The 24813-nt window shown below is 36.2% G+C and overlaps 1 protein-coding gene across 1 annotated transcript in view; it reads right to left on the bottom strand.

Annotated features, from left to right (window-relative positions):
• The window catches only part of MMS22L (MMS22 like, DNA repair protein), a 160454-nt gene that overhangs the window by 35010 nt on the left and 100631 nt on the right, over window positions 1-24813 (bottom strand). Inside the window, exons 15-19 of the mRNA XM_020998331.2 lie at window positions 14492-14685; window positions 10899-11049; window positions 6956-7107; window positions 6033-6175; window positions 4487-4646 (exon numbers count right to left, since the gene is read on the bottom strand). Of these exons, the coding sequence (XP_020853990.1) occupies window positions 4487-4646; window positions 6033-6175; window positions 6956-7107; window positions 10899-11049; window positions 14492-14685 (800 nt within the window). The remainder of the gene's footprint in view (window positions 1-4486; window positions 4647-6032; window positions 6176-6955; window positions 7108-10898; window positions 11050-14491; window positions 14686-24813) is intronic.

The following is a 24813-nucleotide window of genomic DNA, read 5'->3' as shown; positions in this document are numbered from 1 at the left end:
AGCACTGGTTATGGAGTTTGGAATACCTGAGTTCAAATTTGGCCTCAGACATTCACTTAGCTATGGGGCACTGGGCAAGTTGCTTAACCTCTATTTGCCTCAATGCACTAGAAAAGGAAATGGCAAACCACTTCAGTATCTCTGCCAAGAAAACCCCATTTGAGGTCACAAAGAGTTGGACATGACTGAACAACAACAACAATGACCATTATGTGCCAGGTAATGGGGTAAGCATTTTACAAATATTGCCACAGTTGATCCTTACAATAACCCTTGTAGGTAGGTACTATTATTATTCCCATTTCACAGATGAGGAAACTGAAGTAGGTTAAGTGACTTACCCAAGGTCACACAGCCAATCTGAGGCTAGATTTGAAATCAGATCTTCCTGACTCCAGGCCTGGCACTTTATCCACTGCATCACCTAGCTTCCACAAAAGGTGGACCATAGGTATGGAATGAGATATTTGTTGTCTGATGTGGGCAGTAGGTTGACTTGTTTTGCCTAAACTTTGTTAAAACAGAAGGTTCTGTGGGCATCGGGGAATCATTGGGAAGTGACGGTGCTAGTGAGAGAAAATTATAAAATATTGAAAAGAAAAAAAGCATCAAAAGTCACTACGAAGCAAATAAGGCTCTTTCTTTTCCTATGAAAATGACAATGCTTCCTGCAGGCAGACATGCATCTTGCTCTGGCCCCTGAGAACTCTAATATGCTGCTTCCTCACTGGATGATCTCAGACTACAGAGACTTTTCATTGAAATCTTCCTATTACATAGTTTTTAGAAACCATCTTTCAGAAGCAAAAGGCCAGGTAGCAAGGTATGAGAATCTTACCCTGAAGATCTTATTCATCATATTGCTAAAATAAATCATAAGCCAGAAACTTTTCAATTTCTTGGAACAAGTCTTAAAAGAAAAAAAAATCTTCCTCTCAAAAATGTCTGGGTCTTCAAATCTCTAATGAATATTTATTTTGACAGCTCCTGATGATACCAACATACATTTTGTAAAAACAAAAGACATATAAGAACACACATATGCACAGCCTAGGATCACACATTCACTTATAGCATAATCTAGTAACTAGAGAACAAAGAAGCATAACAGTTGAAAGTGTGCTAATTTCTAACGTTAACTTTATAGAACAGACAATCAAACAGAAACATCTTCTAGTCCCCAGTAATTACCCAAACATGCACTTAATATTCCTAAAACATCAGCCTTTCACTAAAAAATAAAGATACTTGAGTTGCCACCACTTTCTCTGCACCATCTTATGATACACAAGAGTACAAACATAGGTACTCACATTTCTCTTTATCTCTTAATAACAAAGATTAAATTTCTGGATACATAAATAAGGTTTATTCATTTTTACATCACAACCAGCAAATATTAAGTACCAATTATGCAACACTATGTTAGGCATTAGGCAATATGAAGGCAATATAAAGAATCAAAAAATGCTAAATATATATGTGTGTATATATATGTACATATATGAAGGGGAAAGAGGGAGAGAGAGAGAGAGAGAGAGAGAGAGAGAGAGAGAGAGAGAGAGAGAGAGAGATAGCGCTAGAGAACAAGAACTAAAGATCTGATAATGTAAAAAACTTAAAAATGCTGTCTCACGATATGATCCCTTTCAATTTCTACATCCAGTCTGTTTCTGGTCAAGTAATATGGCTTTAGTGAACAAAAATACCCAATTCACTCACTTTCTTCCTAAAGATGGCTAGAATAATAATACTGATAAATATAAGATTAATTTTGTAAAGAAAAAAAACAGAACTGTACATGACAAGATTTGGTGCATAAGTATTCCCACTGTTCTAGTAAATTCACTCTCAATCCCCTTCATGAGGAACATGGAAAGAAAAGTAATTTGGATTTGAAAGGGCCCTCTAGTTGTCAATCCTTTACAGATGACCTGAGGTGAGGTGGGGTGGGATGGGGAGATGATTTGCTCAAAGAAATACAAGTAGTTAAGTGGAGAAAGTGGATGTGAATTCAGGTACTCTGGCACCAAATCCAGCATTTTTTTGTTCACTGTAAGAAGCTACCTACCTCTCATCACACTGTTTTCTGACATTTGCAATTTAAAATAAACATATTAAAAAACAATCAATCAAGAATATATTAGAACTTTACTGTCTGGATATGGGCTATATGTGTATTTAGAGGATTACCTATAATGGTGTTTAAATATTAAATAAACAGACCAGAATGGAGACAGCCTAGGATCCTGTCCCCAAAGTCCCCTTCCTCCCTCACTACCAAGTCCTTTTGCCCATTAATTAGGGAATGGCTAAACATATTATGGAATAGGAATGTAATGGAATACTACTATAGTCTATGAATGATGAAAAGGACGTTTTGACACCTGGGAAGACTTGTATGAACTGATGTAAAAGAACAATTTATATAATAACAACACCATTGTAAGGATTGTAAAAACTATGAAAGGTTTAAGAAGTCTGATCAATCCAATGTCCAACCACAATTCCAAAGGACCAATGATGAAGCATGTGACCTGCCTCCTGACAGAAGTAAAAAACTCAGGGTGCAGAATGACATTTTTGGGGGGGGACATAGCCAATGAGGGAATCTGTTTTGCTTGACTATGTATATGTTACAAAAAATTTGTTTTGTTTTGTTTCTCATGGTGTATAAGGGGATGATGGGAGTTAAAGAAAATAATTTTGTTCACTGAAAAAAAATTTAAAAAGAAAAGTGTCCCCAAGTCTAACAGTTTTATTTCCAGCCTGGGCTCCCTACAGATAACACTGAGAAGAGACATCATGGTAGAGAAGGACCCACCTTTCTTGCTACCAGCAAGTGTAGTTGCTAAACAACTGCCACTAACATTCAGGTTAAGTCCAAGAGCTCTGGGAGTGGCAGGATGCCCTGGACCACCAATCCGGCTTCGGACAAAGCCCTCCCAGCCATCATCCCCAAAGCAACTCTCATAGAGATGCAACCTGGAGTGCTTGTGCTAGGACTGCAGCCTGTACTACTAAAAATCCAAAGAATATTCTCATCCCCAAAGTCCCTGGCACTGTCAAATGAAATGCTTCAGCATCAGAAACAGATGTCATTTCTTTTTTCTGGCGTAAATGACTTTAAAGATAGTTTACTGTCTGCTTTGCCACTGTACCCTAAGGACCACGGGACCTTTCCATCTGACCTGCAGCTGAAATGTTTTAAATTTATCCATTCCTTGATTAGAATGAGAGTTCCATGAGAGCAGGGACTGTGCTGTGCATTACTTTTCCATTTGTATCCTCAGCACTTAGACAATGCTTTGTACATAATAAGCACTTAATAAATGCTCTCTGCTCTCTTTTATTATTTCCTATTTGCATCTTGCATAGAGTTTGCTTTGTATATTTGTTTGCATATTGTCTCTCCCATCAGATTTAAGCTCCTTGAGGGCAGAGCTGTCTTTTTGTATCATTAGAGCTTAACACAGTGTCTGGGCACACAAAAGGTACTTAATAAATGTTTACTGATTGATGGATTTCTTTATTTCTCTTCCTTTACTTCTTCCCTTCCTCCCTCCCTTCTTACATTAGCCTAAGTAAAATACAATAAGGAAAAAGAAAGGTAACAAGCTTTTATACAGTACTTACTATGTGCCAGTCACTGTGCTAAACACTCAATAAATATCTCATTAGATTCTCACAACAACCCTGCAAGTATGGTGCTTATATTCTCCCCATTTTACAACTGAGGAAACTGAGGAAATAGCGTGTTAAGTGACTTGTCCAGGGTCACATGACTATAAGTGTATGAGGCTATAGTTGAACTCAGGTCTTCTTGACTCCACATCTAGTGCCTTATTCACTGTTATCACTGAGTTGAGCCTTAAATTAACTTAAAAAAAAAAGCATTCCAAACCTGAAAAACAACTGTTTGTCAATTCAAGTTAGAACCTGACTTCTTCACTGGTCCCCATATAATGTCAAACTATCTAGAAAAAATCCTCTGGGACACTTGGTAGAATCTTTATCAATTAAGTCACAAGCATTTGTTAAGTACCTACTATGTAACAGGCACAAAATATACAAAGACAAAAATGAAACAGTCTTTGCCTTTAAGGGACTTATCATTGCATATAAATAAGTATATAAATCATGTATATAAATAAGTATATGCAAAACAAATACAAAGTAATTTTTCTTTTTGAGGGGACAGCATTAGCAGGTATGAGAAGATATGGACTGGGGTCACACAGGACAAGAATATAATATAATGGTTATGACCAGAAGGGGTACCTATCATAATAGGTTCACAGACCATCTGGAATATCATTGTTTAGGAATTATTTTTACTACTGATCTAATGTTAGCACAGATAATTGAGAGCTGACCAGCAGATTTATTCCTTCATTCTTTGGTACTATATTAAGGGGCCACCCTACAAAACCAAAATTTAGAGCCACAAACAATAGAATGTTAAGAACCTTTGGTCAATACATACCCATTATTTTGTATGTCAGCTGTAGACCTGCACTGGAACTTTTTTTCCCCAAATAAGGTTTAACATATTTCAATACTTCACCAAGGTATTCTAATGCTTTTGTGACCATGGCAGACTTCTCAGGAAGTGTTTGTAAGCTACTGTATGCTATACCAACAGCCTGCAAAATAAAGGAGAAACAAACATGGTTGATTCTTCTAAGCTTTAGTTAACATGCTTAAAAAGTAATGCTGAACGCCATCTCCATTTACTTAACCCTGTAGCACTACCTCTTCCACAGCAACTTATTTCACTTTTGGATACCTCTCATAATTAGGAAATATTTCCTTATTTTAAGCCATAATCTGCTTCTGAAATTTTTAAACCTCCTTCCAATTTTGTCCTCTAGGACTAGAATAAAGTTAATTCTTCTTCCAAATGACAATTCTTCAAATACTTGAAGACAGCTACTCGTTCCCCTTCTCCAAGCTAATCACCCCCTGCTCTATAAGCAATCTTCAGAAGGCAAGATTACAAGCCTTCACATCCTGGCTGCTAAATGCAGGACCCCAAACTAAGCACCAGTACTATCACTACTTAATTCTGTATATCTTTTAATGAAACCTAGATTAGTGTTAACCTTCTTTGCTTCCATGTCACACCGTTGACTCATCTTAAGGCTATAGTCTGTTAAAACCCTGAGGTCTCTTTCAGACCAACAACTATCTAGCCATACCCCTTCCATCTTGAACTTGAAATTTATTTTTTTAATAAAATGTTTTTTAAACTTATACTCAGTGCAACATTCTATCGCATTGAGAACTTTCTTGCATCTTGCCTGTCTTAGGTTAATTATACCTCCTAGCTTGATGCTAGCTGTAAATCACTAGGTATGACATCTACAAATGACCACACATAGGCTCAAGAAGGTTACTTTGCATGAAAAGCTGTTATGAATGCATATAGCGCATAAGTAGAGAATTAATGGTATAAAACATGAAAGGAAATGTTTATCTTAGAAAAGAGATAAAGCCATAGACTGAATTCTAAAGGCCAGGCATAACTCCCTTTCCAAAGGAAATTAATTTTGGGCACAATATGTCATGTTATAGCAGTATTTGTACTTTGTGGTTAACTTTAAGTATCCTCAAACTCCATAATTAACATATTGCATGAACTTATAAGATGGAACTGCCTTGGGTCCCATGCAAATGAATTTAGTCACTAGCAGGCTAAAAAGTCTTATTTTAAGGCAAGTTTAATCTACAAGACAGTCCCACCACATGGATTCTGAGGTTAAGCTAAGGTGCAGAGTTATCACTTCAACATTTTCCATTTAATGTTATTTTTAAGGGTTTACTGCCTTCTTGTATGGAATTGTTTTATATTTTTAGTCCAAATTTTTTCTTCTGGGAACTTATCTTCAATACTGCAATAGAAATCAATGGAAAACACATGACAAGATCTACAGAAACTTACTTCACATGCAACTTTTCAAGAATACGTCATGTTTTCTTGCATATCACTTTAAGTGAGATATATAATTATGCTGATAAATGTACAGTACCTCAAGGAATAGGACAAGTGCTTTTGGAGGATCTTGTGTGATGGCTAAATGTTCAACTTGAGCCTTTGAGAGAATATTCTTTACTTCTGGAAGCTGAAATAGCAACCTTGTCAGTTCAGCCAACTGTTCCATGTACTCTTTTTCTGTTTAAAAAGACAATATAACAGGAAATGTACTATACTTCATTCATGAAGCTGTCTTTCTTTTTAAATTCAAATTTCCACAAAATTCAAAGACTCTGAATTAAGTTTCTTTCGCTAAGCAAAGGTTTTATTCAAAGAAGTCATGTACTTGTGAAACATTCTAGCACAAAAATTTATTCACGTAAAGCCAACTAGTGTAATAAGTTATCAAAGTAAATTTGGAGAATTTTTTCAGTCTGGCCTTCCTGCAATTTACAAAATGGGCATAAACAATAGCTTCAGGAGAAGATATGTCCTATAGACAACTAGACTGTATGTAAGAGATAAAAAACAGTGCAAGTATCACTCAGTGAATAATGGAGAAGTAGAAGAAAGGCAAAATATCTAATATAAAACGGGAAAGAATTATTCATAATTGGGTATTTTTCTTTTTAGGGAGTTCACAGTGTGATGTCTAGTTATTTACTTCAGATTTTCACTTTTTTTCTGATCAGTTTCTTCAGGGAGAAAAAAAAAAGCTTGTCTCCTCAGGAGCAAGTTTTTGTTCTTTGCTTCCAAGGAAACAAGCTCTTTTATCTTTGTATGAGAGAAATTTGTCATGTATGGTGCAGGCAAAACATCAAGAAAAAGAACAGGCAGCAGAGGGGAATATAATTCTGTTTATATTCATACCTAATTACAAATCAATCTCTATACCTTTTATATTAGTTGATGCAATTAGCTGAGGATTTTAAACATATCCAACAATACAGAATCAAAAGTGTCCCCCAGAACACTTACCAACAGTTTGTTCAGGGTCTATACCAACCAAAATGCCATTGGGCTCAGAGAGGTCTTTCATGTGCATTTGCAAAACACAGCGGATCCATGATCGTACAGTTAAGGCTTGAAACGATGTACAGCCTGAATGGGAAATTGTCTCAGATAGAGTCCTGATGAAAAAGGTTATGATTTTTAAAAATACATACACAAACAATAAAATAACAACAAAGAAAACACTTATTAAACACATGTATTAATGATGCAAAAGTTATTTATACTTTATGTCATTTATACTCACAGAATTTATATTCCATTTCAATAAGCTCTTATTAAGCACCTACTATGTGCAGGGCACATGAACAAAGACATCACAAAACAGCATTTAGAGAATGAACATTTACAGACATCTATAAAATGACATTTTACCAAAATACAAAAATTCTCCTATTGCATAAAATGCCATGCAGTTTTTGAAAGGTCTTTCTCAATCCATGTGTGAACAGAGTAGAAATGGAATTACAAATGAGGGGAGGGGTTTATAAAATTGAATGCATTGTAATAAGAAAATTGTGAGTAGGAAAGATCTATGAGATTATAGCGAGAGATGTGAGTCAGAAGGGGTCTTACAGAAAATCTATGATCTAGCCTGACCTCTTCCTTTTAACAAGTGAAGAAAATGAGGGTAAGAGACGAATTTGCCCAAAGATGTGCATATGCACAATATAACTTTATAACAGGCATGACAAGACTTGAACATAGAGCTTCTGACTCCCAATCCAGTTTACCCTACCATACCATTAAAGAAGAGAATAAAGACTCTTAATGTAAGTGGGTAGAAAAGTAAAGAGAGTGTAGAGACACATTAAAGTAAAAAGTCAGCATCATTTAATACTCAAAAATTTCCTTTTTTCAGTACAGTTTATTCTGATAAAACTAAATCACAAAGAATATCAAATTACTCCAAAGCTCAAATGTACAGTAAGCTAGCCTATACTATATGAGTGGATATGGGGATGGGCAGCCATAATAGTGGGAAACAAACAATAAATTGTTATACCTAGGACATCCATCCACTGATTGGCAAACTATGATCTGCTTGAGCTGTTTTTGGAGAAAATCCAGCCCTGTTTGTAAATCATTACGATATTAGACTTCCTAGGAATCAATTGTTTTATTGAAATTTTTCTTGGGGTGATTGAGTTCTTTGGGGCTGGATCTGATACATCTTGAGTCTACGTCACCATGACATTTAGTAATTCACTAGGGTACTTCATGTTACCTGATTTGTAGAAGTATATACTTTGTTCTTCCTCTTATTTATTAAAGTACACTCATGTTTCATTTCAACAATAACTAAAAAAAAAAACCAAAAAACAAACCCAACCCTCAAAGGACCAGATAGTGCCACTTAATGCAGGTATCAATGGGCAACCATGAAGGGGGCAGGGATGAGGGAGTCTTGGGTTCTGTAGTTCTTCAGTTCTGGTCTGGGCCCCACTTCCTGAACTCATAAGAAGGGAAGCAAAGAGAATAGGGAATTAGATGGAAGAAGGCAAGGCCATAAGCTGCTGGCCTCCAAACATGTAAATCAAAGTTAAAATATCAAATGCCACAAACATGTTAGACAAACAGAAAGCAGGTATCTTCACCCACCCATTACGGTACATTTGATACAAAACTCCTAAACAAAGTATAACACTTCACTAGGTGTTAGGGGAGACACAAAGTTTAGCTAAGACAAAGTACATGCCTTCATGGCTTTTATAGTCTCACAGGAAGCTAAAACACAAAGATAATTAAAGTACATTACGTTAAATGATCAATGCATTAGATAACTGCAAAGCAAAGTGCTAATTCTTTTCATGGTAGCTGAATTAATCAGTTTATATTAGTTATTATATTAGTTTTTATATATAAGACTGAATTATAATCATTAGTTTCCTTTATACAGATCCCCAGAGTTCTAGATATGATTTTCTAAGTTGACTTTTAAACTGTTTAAAATTATAAACAAGAATTCTATGCACACAAATTCAGTTTTCTTTATAACTGTGATTCTTCAAATAATTTTAGTAAAAAAGCTTTATTTCATACTTTTATGTAAAGTAAGGAGGATAACACTCTTTCTGACTTACAAAAAAAAAACCAAACATTTCTAAAAATCAGAGTTAACATATAGATGAGGCAAAGAAAAATCTGAATTGGCACCACTCACAGAGTCAGAAAGTCCTGGATTCAAGCCCTACCTCTAACTCACACTACTGGACTACTAACTGGAAGAGAAAGTGCTTAATAAATGCTCATTGACTGACAACCTCTCAATGCTCATTGAGCATTCTCTAAATTCTCTAAAACTATATGTTGCAGAACAGTGGCTGATTTGTGTTGGGGGAAGTTCTCTTTCTTAATCAGGAGCTCCCTAGGTAAATGAAACAACAGATCTGGAGAACCTGCTCATGCCCTGCACAGAGAGCCTAAATATCAGGAAAAAAAAAATCACAGAATTTTAGAGTGGAACAGACCTTAGAGGACAAATAAAACAACTTCCTCACTTTGTAGCCGGAGCAAACTGAGGTTCAAAACAGAGAAATCACACAGTAAAGGAGTATGAGATTATTTATAGTCCTTAAATTTTTTGTTCCATGCTGGTAACAGTTGGTACCAAATCTGAAAACACACAAGCCCAGTATTAAGCTTCTTTGGGTTTCATTTTTTTGTGAAAATCATCTATATGACATGTGAAATATGTGTAATAACTCAGTGTAGAACAGTTCAATTTTTTTGGGGGGGGTGTAGCAAACCCACTCTGATGGATCTGAACTGAAGAAAAAAGCAGGCCCGAGAAAATTTTAAAAGTAATTTTTAGGAACATCATGCTATAAAATATATTCCTATCTTTCCTCCAGGTATTAATGCTATAGTGATAATGTGACTAGGAACAGAATGTTTGAAAAAGTTCAGTGCAGAAGGCAGCATGTTTCAGGAGGAAACAAACTAGTTTTGGAATCGGAGATGCTGGGTTCAAATCCTGGCTCTGCCACCTAATATCTGTGTGACTATCAAGCAGATTACTTCATCTCTCTGACCTCAGTTTCCTCATCTGAAAAATCAGGAAGCTGAACCAGATGTCTTCTAAGGTCCCTTCCAGCTCTAGATCTGAGAATTAGATGATTACAGGAATGAAAGATATTCTTTTAAAATTCACATTTTATGCTAGTGGAGCTACAAATTCATACCACTACTCTGGAAAACAGTTTGGAATTATCCTAAGAAAATGACTCAAATGACCATATCCTTTGAGCCACTTGACTTGGCATATAACCCAATAAGGATGGAGATAGAAGGAAAGCCTCAATATGGAGAAAAGTATTTATTTATTTTTTTTGGTAATAGCAAAGATAGGGGTGGGGGAAAGTAGATGCTCACTGACTGGGGAATTGCTAACTACATTATAGCATGTAAACATAATGGACTCATACTGCACTATGAGAAACTGTGAACATGAAGAACATAGACAAACTAGAGGAGACTTACATGAATTGAGACAAAGTGAATTCTGTAGAACCATCAAGGGAACTCACAAAAAGACTACAACAATTTAGCAACGTAGAAGGAAAGAACCACCAAAAGATGCTGTGTATTCAGGAGCATTTGGCCCAAAAGAAGACCTAAGGAAATATATCTCTTTCCCTTCTTTGCAGAGGTGGGGGACTATGGATGAATAAATTTATAGCCAGACTTGGTTAGTTTTACTGAACCAGTTTTACTTGATTATCCTTCCTTTTTCTTTGTTATATGAGATATCCCTCTGGGTAGAGAGGGGTGAGGGATATATATATCTACATGGAAATGAAGGTGATGTAAAAACAAAAGATGTCAATAATTTTTTTCCCATCCCAACTCCTCTACCATAGAATTCAATTATAGTATATGACTGGAATAAGAAGTGAAAAGTACTTACTTGTTTTGTATAAGATGACTTAAATATCTAGATACAAGCTGGGGCCAAATCATATCGTCCCACCCAAATAACTGCATCATTGACATTACTGGCTGTGGCTGAAGGTCCGAGGGAGCCGTTCTGGACATGTCCAAAGCCAAACAAGTAAAACCTAGATTTAGAATAAAGAGAAATTCTTGGTGCTATTAAAAAAAGTTTTGATGTTCACTTCCTCCTCTTCCTCAAAGTTACCACTGATGGTGGTAAGTAAATGCAATTTTTAATAGTTTTTTTTTAATATGTAGCACAATGGAAGAAAACATTGTTATCCTCTGGTGGCTCTAATCCAATAGGCAACTGTCTTATTTTGGTTGATTGCTACAGTGTCACATCTTTTCTGTTATGTCTAGAAAATAAACCATTCAAAGATAGTGTTTATCAACTTACTCAGGAACTGACAGAGGTTCCCTCAAATCTGAATTACTCAGCCAAGCCTTTTGCAACAGACCTTTCTCTTTCACAAATGTCATTTCTCTCTACTCACAACACTGGCTCCTCTAAAACTGCTTGGGATACTCTATATTATACTTTCTTTTTTTTAATTTTTTTTAATAGGCAATTGGGGTTAAGTGACTTGCCCAGGGTGACACAGCTAGTAAGTGTCATGTGTTTGGTCTGAGGTTGGATTTGAACTCAGGTCCTCCTGACTTCAGGGCCGGTGCTCTATCCACTGCACCACCTAGCTGCCCCTATATTATACGTTCTTAAAAAAACAAAACACCAACCTCTAACTCATTTCCTTCAGGCATTACTCTCTTGTAACTGGCCCTATCCAACTGAATACCCCTTTCCCGTTTTCTCCAGTTTGCATTATATTAATTTGTAATTAATGCTGTATTCCCTTTAAATACTTTTAAGTATTCTTTCTCTCCAACTCTCCATTAAATCTTGTATTTACATCCCCATTACTCTGCACAGTACCTAGAACATAGTAGGTATATAATAAATACTTATGGATTGATGGATTGATCAGTATGCCAATCCACTAGAACCTAGGCTGTATTTTTGCATAGTCTTGTATAATGCAAAAATTGATGAATGCATGTAAAGTACCTGGAACAGTAAGGAATGAGGTGTTCAACTAAGGAGAAAAGACTCAAAGTGCTGGTAAAGGCTGATTTGTAAAACAGTTCTACCGGACTAAGTGTGATATTCATTTTTATAAGTGCTTCCATAGCATGATACCATTACCTTATATAATCTATTCTAAAGATATTATTAGGAAAATAACACAAGAGCTCTCAAATTTTGCATTCTTCAATCTAAGGAGCTTTTAATTCATCTTTGCTTAGTTATATCAGGGTAAAAAAAACAAATTTTAGCCACCATTTTCCAAAATGTGCTTCATTTCAAAAACATTTAAGCCTCTGGCTAATGAAAAAGAAACTGAAACCCTCAACAAATATGTTTAAATGAAAATAAAATTAAAAATAAAATAACAATTCTTAAAATGTTATAGATGGCTTTAAAAGGAGGAACAAAATAATTAGTTTTAAAAATTTATATCCTATCTATCATTGTTCTAGTTAAAATGTAAGTAGCTCAAGTTTTTATGCTTTATTTGAGAATAATTTACTTACATTCCATAATTTACTTGCTTTTATTTGTTAAGTGCTCACAGTTTTGAAAATCTAAATTTTATGTCATAAAATCATAACAAATATAATACAGGATTATCATGCCAACACTTTTATTCATCACTTTCTTCTTCTACTACTATTACTACTACCACTACTACTACTTCTTATTGTTTGTCCTTCATTCTCAAAGATGACCATGACATCAGGAAGGTGATACCACAACTTGCAAGTGAACTGAATTTAAGCAAGGGAGGGCTGGGTAAAGTCAGCAGCCTCACTCCCCTCAGCAGCCATCTGAGTCCAGTAACAAGATGCAGATTAGGGTGCCTGGAGGCAGCCCCGGATGCAGTGGGAGACCTCGGCCTTTTTAAATAAAGATCTTTCTAGGGGTAGCTATGTGGCGCAGTGGATAGAGCACCAACCCTGAAGTCAAGAGTCCTGCGCTCAACTCCGGCCTCAGATCAAACACTTAACACTTACTAGCTGTGTGACCCTGGGCAAGTCACTTAACCCCAACTGCCTTAAAAAAAATAAAAAGGTCTTTCCCAGGTCTCAGTTTGAGTGAGGCAATACCCATTCAGTGATTAAGGCTAGGTAAGAAATGAAGCAAAGAATGGCCTGTTTTACCTAGTTTAAAAAAAAAACAATCTGGGACAGAAAGACCAAAACAGAAACAACTGTTATTTATACTCACTCTGAGCCTCAGCACTAAACAGTAACCCAGTGAAGCTTGGACTGGGACCTATCATTGGCCAGTCAATGAGAGCCAGAGTGATTTGGGTTTAAGGCATGATCCTTAATAAGGAAACCTAGCCCTTAAACCCCAAGATATCTGTCGAGGTTTCAGCAATCAAAAATTTGGGCAGAGCACTGGCAGGTAAGGGTATGATACCCTATGTGGACAGAGGGAAAAGAGGGAGACAGGGAGACAGGGCGGAGGGGGGAGGGGAAGGGGAAGGAAGGAAGGAAGGAAGGAAGGAAGGAAGGAAGGAAGGAAGGAAGGAAGGAAGGAAGGAAGGAAGGAGCTGTGCTGCACAAATGGAACTGGCCAGTTGAGTCGCCAGTGGGGCAGCTCCTACTACTCACAGGTTACTGTTTGTCCTTCATTATCAAAGAGGACCATGACATCAGGAAGGTGATGCCATGACTTGCCAGTGAGTTGGACTTAAGTGAGGGAAGGTTGTGCAAAATCACTACTAGTATTACTACCACCACCACTACTATTACTGTTACTACCACTACCTTCCTAACTTCTTAGAATTTGATTGGTATTCTTGTTAATTATTTCAGGTGCTGCATGAATAGGATCATGAATTTAGAGCAGAAAGTAACTTCAAGATCATTTAGTCCAACCTCCTCATTTTACAAGTATTAACGGTATTGATACTATTGGCCCATAGAGGTTAAGTGACTTGCCCAAGATCATGTAAGTAGTGAACAATGTTATTTCCACTGCTCTATGTTCCATGCAGAATAGCTTTTCATGCAAAATAACCTGCTTAAGCCTGGGTATAGATTTATGCAATTCAACTGTAAAAATCATTTGCTTTCACAGTGATGATACTTTCTGAAAACAACATGAGATACCAATCAAACTGTTGTTTTAAATATAAAAATTTTCTTCAGATGCAGAAGAGCAGCTTTGGGATGTTGTGAGAAAGGTGTTTTATAAACCTTTAAAACCCTACATAAATGTGAATTGTTGCCATCACTAGTAGTTTTATCAATACTACTAATAATACCTTTCATTTCAGGCAAAAACAAGCCTTGTCTCTACTAAATTATAGCTGGATAAAAATAAAAGGATCCTATTAAAATAGGCAGCTCCATTTTTGTGGTTGTCAAAATGTTTTAACATTCAAATGGCTACAACAGTAAGAAACTTAGTGGAGACAAGAATACATTGACAAAACAACAGCAGTGTGTAAGGAGGAAAGTAAATACCCAACAGTTAAATAAAGGGTAAATGCTGACCTGCAGCTGTATCTGCAAGCTGAGGGATAGGCACCGTCTGTGACATTCTCTGGCTCTTCAGGAAAGGAAAGAAATTTCTCCAGAGTGCACGGGCAATTGCAGCCAGGTGGTGCTCTTTAGCCACCGATGAGGCTGGCACACTCAGGCCTGCATTCTCCCCTGGAAGTTCCCTGCATGACTGCTGGTACACACTCCTAAGGAGAAATAAAAATAACCACTCACTCTCAACAAATGCTTATAGAAATCTTTTTTCCCTTTTTTTTTTGTTAATACATTTTGGGCTTCTTTCAAATATTCCATATGAAAACTGAAGGACCGTTTTATATAATTAAAACCTTTATGCCAAGACATTAATGCACCTTGGTTATTTGATGGATGAATGATGGCATATTAAGCACCATAAAGTTAATGTTAATTACTAATGTCAACCATTAATTATATGCTTTTTAATATGTCAGAACCAAATGAGAAATAGGCAGTTACAGAATGAAGGTCTGCATTTTGCAACTGCTAGCTGGCATGACAAGTGATTTTACTTCCAATCGAGGTACGAACAACTTAAAAAAAAATAACCCACCAAAAAAATAGTTTTATTTTGTGGGCTTAAGCATATGAGTGTATCAAAAAATGTACATTTGACTCATTAGTGGTATTTCACATTAAACCATATTTCTTTTTTCATAAAGGCACATGCCAGAAATTAAATGCAAAACTGTACTTTTGTTATGTCAAAGGTCTTCCCGTTGCTCATTACAAAAAAGTTCCTCTCTGAAACAATGCAACATGAATTCCATAATAACTTCACCTTTCTTAAGTCCTTTATAGTCCTATTTCTCTACTTAACCTAATACAGAAGTTAGGCTTTTCTACAAGTTTAATACAGAGATATCTTCAGGGAACCAATACTCCCAGAGTAAAAGCATGAGAAAGCATTAGCCAATTTGTCTGGGAGACTGGGATAGAAGGCATTATTGCAGGAAGCTGATCAACTAAATAACATGCTTATTAAAAAGAATATGTGGGAACAAGTTATCGTTTCTGTTTGTATTTATCTTGTGGTCAACTCAATTGAGATTGTACATTAAAACACAGGCAGCATTATTACATTTGCCTTATTAAATTCTATAAACAGCATTGTAAAGTCAGAGTCGAGATATTTATAAGATAATGGCATAGAGCTGAAAAGAGAGACTTGCCATAGCACTAATATGTATAGACTATAACATTAAGAAAAACTATTGGTAGTCATAACAGAAAATGTTTTACTATAGTCATCTCACCATTCTTTTGGGGTTGTTGTTTTTTTAATTGTTTCCCTGGGGGAAGTGGGCATTCTAAAAGAAATGAACATCTCATGAGACTCATTAGGACAAGTGCACTGGGTAATAAAGTAATAAAGTAATTTTACATAAAGAACAGACTGGATGCAAGGCCAAGTCTTACTATATGCATCATATAACTGCAAATAAGTAAGCAAAAAGTTAAGTAGATTATATATTATATACTATATAGCGCCAGCTAGTAGATGGAGCAGTGGCCTTGAAGCCACTAAAATCCAGGTTTAAGTTTAAGTTCCACCTTTAACACATAATGACCGACCAGGGGCAAATTACTTAATCGCTCCTTGCTCTAAGCAACTCTCTAAGAATATAAATTGCAGAGAAGGTGTCAACTAAGTAGAGGGAATTTCCTCAACTCAGAGTTCTCAGTACCAATGAAATCAGTGGTCTAGTACTGATCCCAGTCTGAAGTTAGGCCAGATGGGCTGTTTCCAAAAATTATGAAACCAGTTTGGCTACCTTTAAAAAACAAAAGAAGACTGGCGGTCTCCCTATCTGGCAATGGCTGGAAATGTAGTGGCTATTTATAGCTTGATTATACAGCTTTAACTGTTTCTGTCCTGGGCTGCTTCACCAATCCTTAGTGGGGACTCAGCATATTAATGCAAGATTTAGTGCAGATACTGGACCAGCTCAGCCCACTGCAGATCACAGCTCCTGAGCTCATGAGATCCATCAACCTCAGCCTCCCAAGTAGCAGGGAATATAAGGATGTGCCATTACACCAGCCTTCCATTTTCTTTCAAAGTCAATGCACCAAAGTCTAAATGAGTGTCTCCACCAAGCATCTTTTCATGTGGTTTTGTTCCACCTACTAGTTCAAGTTGGAGAGACCAACATTTGCAAAACTAAAATCATTCAAATACCCCTGTCCTAACTCTCGGCCTTTAGGATGGAACAATCTGCAACCTGACCATTTGCAGATAGGGTCCACATAGCTTCAAATGGGTAGGTTCCTACATAGGGACTGAAATCAATTGATAAGAGATTTTCGTAGTTCCTTAGTTTTCCTGTGTGAAGTACCTGAAACATCTGTGACTTCATCAAGGTAAGGAATTCCTGGTGTGGAAACCTCCTCCACTGTGCAGATCAATCAATCATTAAGTTCCTATTACATGCCAGACAGTATGCTGGCCACTGAGGATAAAAAAACACAAAAATACAACTGTCTCTGTCCTCAAGAAACTTGGAGGCCATAAAAATATACAAAATAAGTTGAGATGGTGGGCACTAACAGAGGCAGGGATCAAGAAAGACTTCATAAAGAAGGTGATGCTTGATCAAAGTTCTGAAGAGAATAATGTATTCTAAAAGTTAAAGGGCACCTAAGAGTGATTTCCAGGCATGGTGGCGCAGCAAGTACAAAGGCACAGAGAATGTAAATGAATGAAGAACAGCAAGAAGACAGTCTTGCCAGACACTGGAGTATGGTAATCACAACAATAAGAGAGAAGGTGGTTTGAGGAGATAAAGGTGTAAATTAAATTGTAAGCTCCTTGAGGGCAAGGACTATCTTTTACCTCTTTTTGTATTCCTAGTGATTAGCTCAGAGCCTGACACATAGAAGACAATTAACAAATGTTTACTGATTGATCTAGGAGCCAAAGTAGTTTATTGGGTTGCATAATAATATAGTCAGACCAGCACTTGAGGAACCATTTTGGAACCTGGGTGGAGGTTCCAGTGGTCTCTGATTTAGCAGGTATATCCTAGCAAGACACCTAAAACATATAGCAGTTAAACAGCTTGTTCAGGGTTGTTAGTGTTAGAAGCATATGACCCAAAGTCTTCCAGGTTACAAGTCCAGCAATATATTCTCTAAGCCTTTAGGGTTTTTTTAGGTCATAAATAATTCATAACTTACAATAATAACAAAGAGCTTAAGCACCTAATTACTTGTGACACATAGATTGTCTCAAAGTCTTAGTGAAGATATAAGCCTTAGTATCTCAAAATAGTTTCAGTAGCTTAAAACTGTACCAAGACTAAGAAAACTAGAGATTTGGGCTCTTGCTTTCTTAAAACTCTACAAATTCAAGATAATAAAGGGTATATATACATATACACACACACATACATATATAGCAAAAGAGGGCAGTAATAGCAAATTTGGAACTGAAAATAAAAATAAAAAGTTAATTTTTTAAAAAGGGCAGTAAAATAAAGAATATTAAAATAATTGGTGACGGACAGAAATGTATTTTCATTATGTACAGATTAAGGATTAGGTTAAGGCAGAGATGTTTTCATTTAACACCTTCTTTATATTAATAATCAAAGGTTAGTCAAACATTCACAAAATTTACTTTGTTCCTCCTTGAGATTAAGAAAAGATCAGCAGTAGTGGCTAAATTAACCACAGGCTGCCTTGCTTTATGCAGAGATGATGGCTAGTATTCCATGTTGGCAAAGAATGCCAAAGGGGACACTGGGGAACCATTAAGACTTTGAGGTTGATATTGGGGGAAAAAGAAATTATTCTTGAGCAAATTTATACCTTCTGACATACCTAACGAGAAATGGTAAGATGCTGACCAGTGATCACTGAAAAAAAAACAGCAAACTTGATGAAATTTAAAAATTGTATACATACATACACACATATATATGTATGTACTTGTGTGGCCCTCTAGGTGCTCAAGTGCAGCCCTTTGCCTGATTCCAAACTTTACAGAAAAATCCCCTTAATAAAAGGTTTTATTTTGTAAAACATGGACTCAGTGAAAATGTTGCAACCAATCACCTGGAATACCATACGTGGCCTTGGGGCCATGGGTTCCCCATCCCTGTTAGACTATCCTCCTACATAGAAACCATACATTATAGAACATCCCAATTAAATGTAAGATGGTGATTTTTTTTTTAACAAAAATTTGTCTGTTTTTGTTTTTTGCACTGTTCTTTATCTACCTAATATTTTTAACTAAAAACTAAGCTGCATACCATAGGGAATATGCAGAAAACTTCCTAAGTGAAATGTTTTAACTACTAACATATATCATATTAAGACAACCCTATCCTGACCACAAAAAAAGAAAACATTTAAAATGACTTTGTAACAATTTATCCAAACACAAAAGTAAAGACATTAGACAAAAGCAAGACACATCAAAGGAATACAACACATTGGCAGTTGATGGGGAAAGGTCAGAATAAGTTTTCTGGTTCTATCATTTTCAAGTAATTTCTTTTCCCTTCCTCAACTCCTGAAAAACTACCACTAACCACCACCACCATATTTTTCTAGACCAGAAGAAATGTGTAAGGGCCAAAAGAAAAAGAATTATTAGAATTTATTTGCTGTGTCCATTGCATACTAGCCTCCAAGTACATTTATAAATATAAGAGAGTCAGGGTTGATACCTTAGTAGAAAACATGACATAAGGTATAGAAGACAAAAGGTTTAAAAAAAAAAAGGGTGCCATTTAATTTTAGACTAGCTGTTTTTACTTCCTATTTTTAAAAGCTACTGTTATCTCCACATACTTCGATACATATAAGAGAAAACATGAGACAGTAGATTTCTTTGGTAGCCCTTAAGAAAAAAGTGAAATATGACCGACACAATCCAACATCCATAGCTACTATAAAAATATGTTTTCTATGACTTCACATGTATAATCGATAGCATATTGTTTGGGTAGGAGAGTGGAGGGAAGAAGGTAGAGAATTTGGAGCTCAAATTATTAAAAAACAAATATAAATTTTTTACATGTGATTAGGAAGGATTTAACAAAATAAATAAAAAATATGCAAAACCCAACATAATAGCATAATGGATGCAGGCTCATGCTAGAAATAACAGAAATTTATGTGTATAAACTGCCTTGAACAAAGTAGATTAATAAATGGTTGCTGAACTGACTGAACAGAAGGTAATGATTAAAATAATAATAGCATTTATTTAGCACTTTTAAGATTTGTAAAGCACCTTACATATATGTTATCTCATCTGATCCTCACAACTACTCTAGGAGATAAATTTATGGGTGAGTAAACTGAGGTACATAAAGGTTAAGTGACTTGCTTAGGATCAAAAAGCTAGTAAGTGTGTGAGGCAAGATTCAAACTCAGATCTTCCTGACTCCCAAGTCTAGCACTCTATATGAACTTATATTCATGTTTAATTAAAATATATTTTAGAAACATTTATAATCTGGCATGTACACTCAGAAAGTAAATCAATGTTATGATATGGTAATGGAATCAATGGCTCAAATAGATATTACAGACCTCATCAATATTTGACCTGTCCCCAGTCGTTTACCTGATTCTATCTATATATCCTAGGCCAGTCACGTTGAGAATTAGTTCTTATTCTAGCAGGAGACATAGAAGTCTCCAGCTAAAGCCAGAAAACATTGCCGGGCACTAATGTCACACGTCCACTTTCTTGTCCACTTCACCCTTTCCCCATTAGTTAACATAAAGCTACTAAATCTTGACATCTGATCACCTGCAATGCCTTCTATCCTTTAACATTTGGATGTTCCTAGTTTCTACCAAGATGCTTGGTCTGTGACATATTTCTTACCTTACTCACTGGTATTCAGGTGTGCTTTTATGTCTCTGACTTGGAATAAATGTGTTTTGTGGTTCTTAACCATACCTTGCCTACAATTCTATCGCTAGGGAACTTATATGTGTGTGTGTGTGTGTGTGTATGTATATATATATATGTATATATGTGTGTGTGTATACATACACACACACACACACACACACACACACACACATCACACATACACATCTCTGGTTCATCAAAAAAAGAAAAACAGTCGGCTGCCAACCATGGAGAAAAAATAGCATAATATATAAATACAACTGGTTATCTAGAGAGTAGAGTAAAAAGTAAGAACAGAACTAAGAGTCAGTTTTCTCATTGTTTTTTTGTAGCTTTTTATATTATTAGTGAGTCCTACAACAGAGGAACACATATGTGTGTATACATATGCACATGTGTATATGGTTATGTCTGTTTATTTATCAGTGGTACAGTGGATAGAGCACTGTGCCTAGAGTCTGGAAGTTCAAATCTGGCTTCAAACACTTACTAGCTATGTGACCTTGGACAAGTCACTTAAAACTGTCTCAGTTTCCTCATTTGTAAAATGGGGATAATAACAGTATCTATCTCCTAGGATTACTGTGAGGATCGAATGAGATAATTGTAAAGTGCTTAACACAGTGTCTGGCACATAATAAATGCTATGTAAATTTAAGGTATTATTATTATTATTGTTGTTATTATTAACTAACTCAAATGTTTACACATGCGCTAGACATTATGAAGAACATATTCTTAAAGCATTATTAACATACTACCAATAAGTTTGAGGACCTAAATATCAGAAGTGCTTTGAAAAATGTGATATTTTATGACAAACATTTGATTTTATAAGTGCCATACAAGAGACTACTAAAGAGTCAAGAACCTTGAAGGCCATAAGCTCATTCACTTTGCTTCCTTTTGCTAAACTCATAGTTTGGCATGGCCAGGTTTAAACAAAAGGAGATCAGTTATTACAGCTCAGAGTTTGAATTGTCCAAGGTCATATCTAGTAAGGGGCAAAAGCAGAACCACAGCTCAGGTGTGCTGCTTCTAAGGCCAGCACTTTTTCCACCATACCACGATGTGAGTCTGATCAAAGGACACCAACAGATAAAAAGGGGATAGCACTGGCTGCAAAGGAACTATAGATGTGACACAACACTAGTATTACAAATCTGGTCACATATAATGAACAGCTTATTAAATACTAAGGGGCAAAGGGATAATAAAGTTGTGAATAGATATAGGAGAATGATAAAATGAAGGCAAATAAATTCAAATAACCACAGATCTTAGAATCTAGGACTGCTTTTTTTTTTTTGCAATGTAGGGCAAATATCTAGGAGAGTATAATTAGCATAGCATTGGTACATGAATGCATATGGTTATGTGCCACATGAACAGTATAGATCAAAACTGCTAGAGAAATTCAGCAAAGAGGGTTTATTTAGTACAGAAAGAATGGAAGCTTGGATAGCTTCAAGGAGAATGGACTTGAACTATCTACTAAAGGACAGACAAGATCTAGTTAAGTATAGGGAATGAATCTGACTGGATGAGAGTGTTCTCAGTTGCAAGTCATTACTATAAGATGGGACTAAATTGCAAAGGGCCTTAAATACCTGGTTGAGGAGTTTAGACTGTATCACTGAAGGTTTCCTAATAGGAGAGCAACATGATCAGGACTGTACATTAAGGAAAAGTAATCTTGTTGAACCCATGGGAGAGACTAGAGGTGGGAAAGACTAGGGAAAAGAATGTAGTTAGGCGTTTCCAGTAATATTCTAGGCATTCAGTGATAAGGAACTGTGTTTCATTTTCATTCCTGGCAGTGGGAACAGAGGAAAATATAGACATAAGAAATATGATGAATGAAAAAATCTTGGTAGTCAAGTAGATATGAGTAAGGCATGGGTGAGGGAAAAAGAGGCCGAGTCTAAGGTAAAAGGAGTTCCACAGTACTCCCAATGGGACCATAGATGGAACTAGAGACACTGCAAGGGGTAGGTGGTTTTGTGGGATAGATGAGTTTAGTTTTATGTTTGTAGAACTCAAGGTGACCAGAGACATGTGAGCAAAAATTTTCAGGTAGCATTTGGATATGTGAAACTACTAGAGCTTGAGAGGGAGAGAGAGGTCAGGGCTAGTGCTAGAGACTGAAAAGGAGAGAGCCAACACAGATATCCATCAGATGTCACATAGATAAATTGCTCCTGATAGTTACAATATTTCTGCTGGAATATAAAGTGTGAACTTAACTACTGACAAATGTGGAAAGATTCAAGATAAGAAGAGAACTCTGGTATGTTATTGACAATACTGCTCTTTCTGAAACCTTAATACAAACTAAAGGAATATGTGTGATCCCTTCTGTAGATAAAAGAAGTGAATAAAAATTGTAGGCATTATTGACAGCAAAATAAGGCCTTTCTACTTCTTAAGCCTTTCAGTTATGACCAAGAGTAAATATTATTATCTAAGAAATATAACCTATATTTGTCTCGCTTTACTCATGTGTGAAAGAAAGGAATGGACAGTGGCCTAGCTCACAAGATTAAAAACTGGCGATTTGGAAAGGCTGCAAAGAGACATTATTTTTACATGACCATAATGTATCAAATAAAATGAGATGCCAATCTTAGTAACTGAGGACACATTTATTAGTAAATGAACATTTAGAACTTAACAGCTCAACACCTTTGTAAGCAATATTAACAAATAGGCCATATAATCTTGCAAGTCTCTGATGAAATATCTTTTCTCATCTGAATGATTTTCTGAATCTTAGTTTCAAATGAGTTGCCTTAATATTAATTGGACTCTAACTAGAAACAGGAATAAAACTGGGTCTAGAGTGAATGGAGGCCAAATCTTAAGCCACGTGTACAAGTTGTTTTCTTTCTTGATATTAAATGAAAGCACTGACTTCCTAAGTCAGACAAGTTTAAGAATAAAACTGGGGAACTGGAAGCTAGATACACAAACTCTAAGTACCAGACATTTAAAATGCTTTCATTATCTAGATCTCATTTTCTAGGCAACAGTGAATAGAGCACTAGTCTAGAAGATATGAGTTCAAATCTTGCTTCAGATATACTTACTAGCTGTGTGACTCCGGGCAAGTCACTTAATCCTTCTCAGCCTCAGTTTCCATGTCTGTAAAATGGAGATAAAAATAGTGCCTACCTCAAAGGGCTCTTTTGAAGATCAAATGAAATAACACAGGTAAAGCACTCTGCAAACCTTAAAAGAGCTGTATATATAAATGCTAACTATTATGATAATTGTCCTAATTTCTAGGAGACATAAAGAGACCTTCAAGGTGCTTCATTCTGGACCAGGGAGTGGCAATCTGTCACACAGGTAACACCAACTAGCCTCTGCAACACCTGCTTGTGATCTGACCACTCCCAAACCTTTTTCCTTTCTGTTATATTAGTCTTTCCAGTATATAGAGAAAGGTTACATGCATGTCTTCTGAATCTTCTCAACAAATAAAGGAAGTTCAATCAATCAAACAATTACTTATTGTGCATCTATTATTTGAAAGGCACCATACAACAGAGATGCCAAACTCAAATAAAAATGGATCCATGCAAGCTAATTGACTTAGAAAATCAAACTACCACCCTTGATGTGGTATTTCATTTTTATTTATTATGTTAAACATTTAATCATTAAGTTAAATCCTGTTCTGGTCTCACTAGGGAGTTCTGCAGGCTTCATTCCTCCTTTCACCCTTCCCTCCCTCCCCATCAGTGAGGGGAGACACCTCTGCTGTACAAGACCCGTTGTTCCACATTCATGACGCACGATAAACCTTATCTTCCTAAAACTGCTTACCATTTTTAGAGTGAAGAACATAGGTCATAAAATTTTAAATCTGGAAGAAGCCTTAGGGATCATCAAACATACTGTCTCATTTTGCAGATGAGGAAAAATGAGCTCAGCAAGGTTAAGTGACTTGTCTAACATCACAAAACTAGTGACTCATGCAGTACTAGAATTCAGCTCTCCTGATTTCTAGCCCGTGAACTTTCCATTATACCACACTGCCTCCTAGAAGCAGCGAGGTGGCTCAGTGGATAGAGCCTGGAGTCAGGAAGAACTGTATTCAAATCTGGCCTCAGACACTAACATACTAGCTAGGTGACCCTGAGGAAATAACTTAACCTCTGTTTGCCTCAATTTCCTTAACTGTAAAATGGAGATGATAATAATATCACTTACCTTGCAGGGTTGTTGTGAAGATTAAATAAGATAAGCACATAGTAAGTACTATATAAGTATTAGTTACTACTATTAATGCTAGTTTCTTCCTCCCTCCCTCCCTTCCTTCCTTCCTAATGAAACAGTTTCTAATGTCAGTATTAACAAGAAAAGAAGAGATTATTTAAAATGATTTTCTTCTACTTCTACTGGAGCATAA

This window comes from Phascolarctos cinereus, unplaced genomic scaffold, assembly GCF_003287225.1.
Source record: "Phascolarctos cinereus isolate Bilbo 61053 unplaced genomic scaffold, phaCin_HiC Scaffold_5;HRSCAF=322, whole genome shotgun sequence".
In the NCBI taxonomy this organism is placed as follows: domain Eukaryota; kingdom Metazoa; phylum Chordata; class Mammalia; order Diprotodontia; family Phascolarctidae; genus Phascolarctos; species Phascolarctos cinereus.
This window is presented reverse-complemented; position numbering and strand designations above follow the sequence as displayed.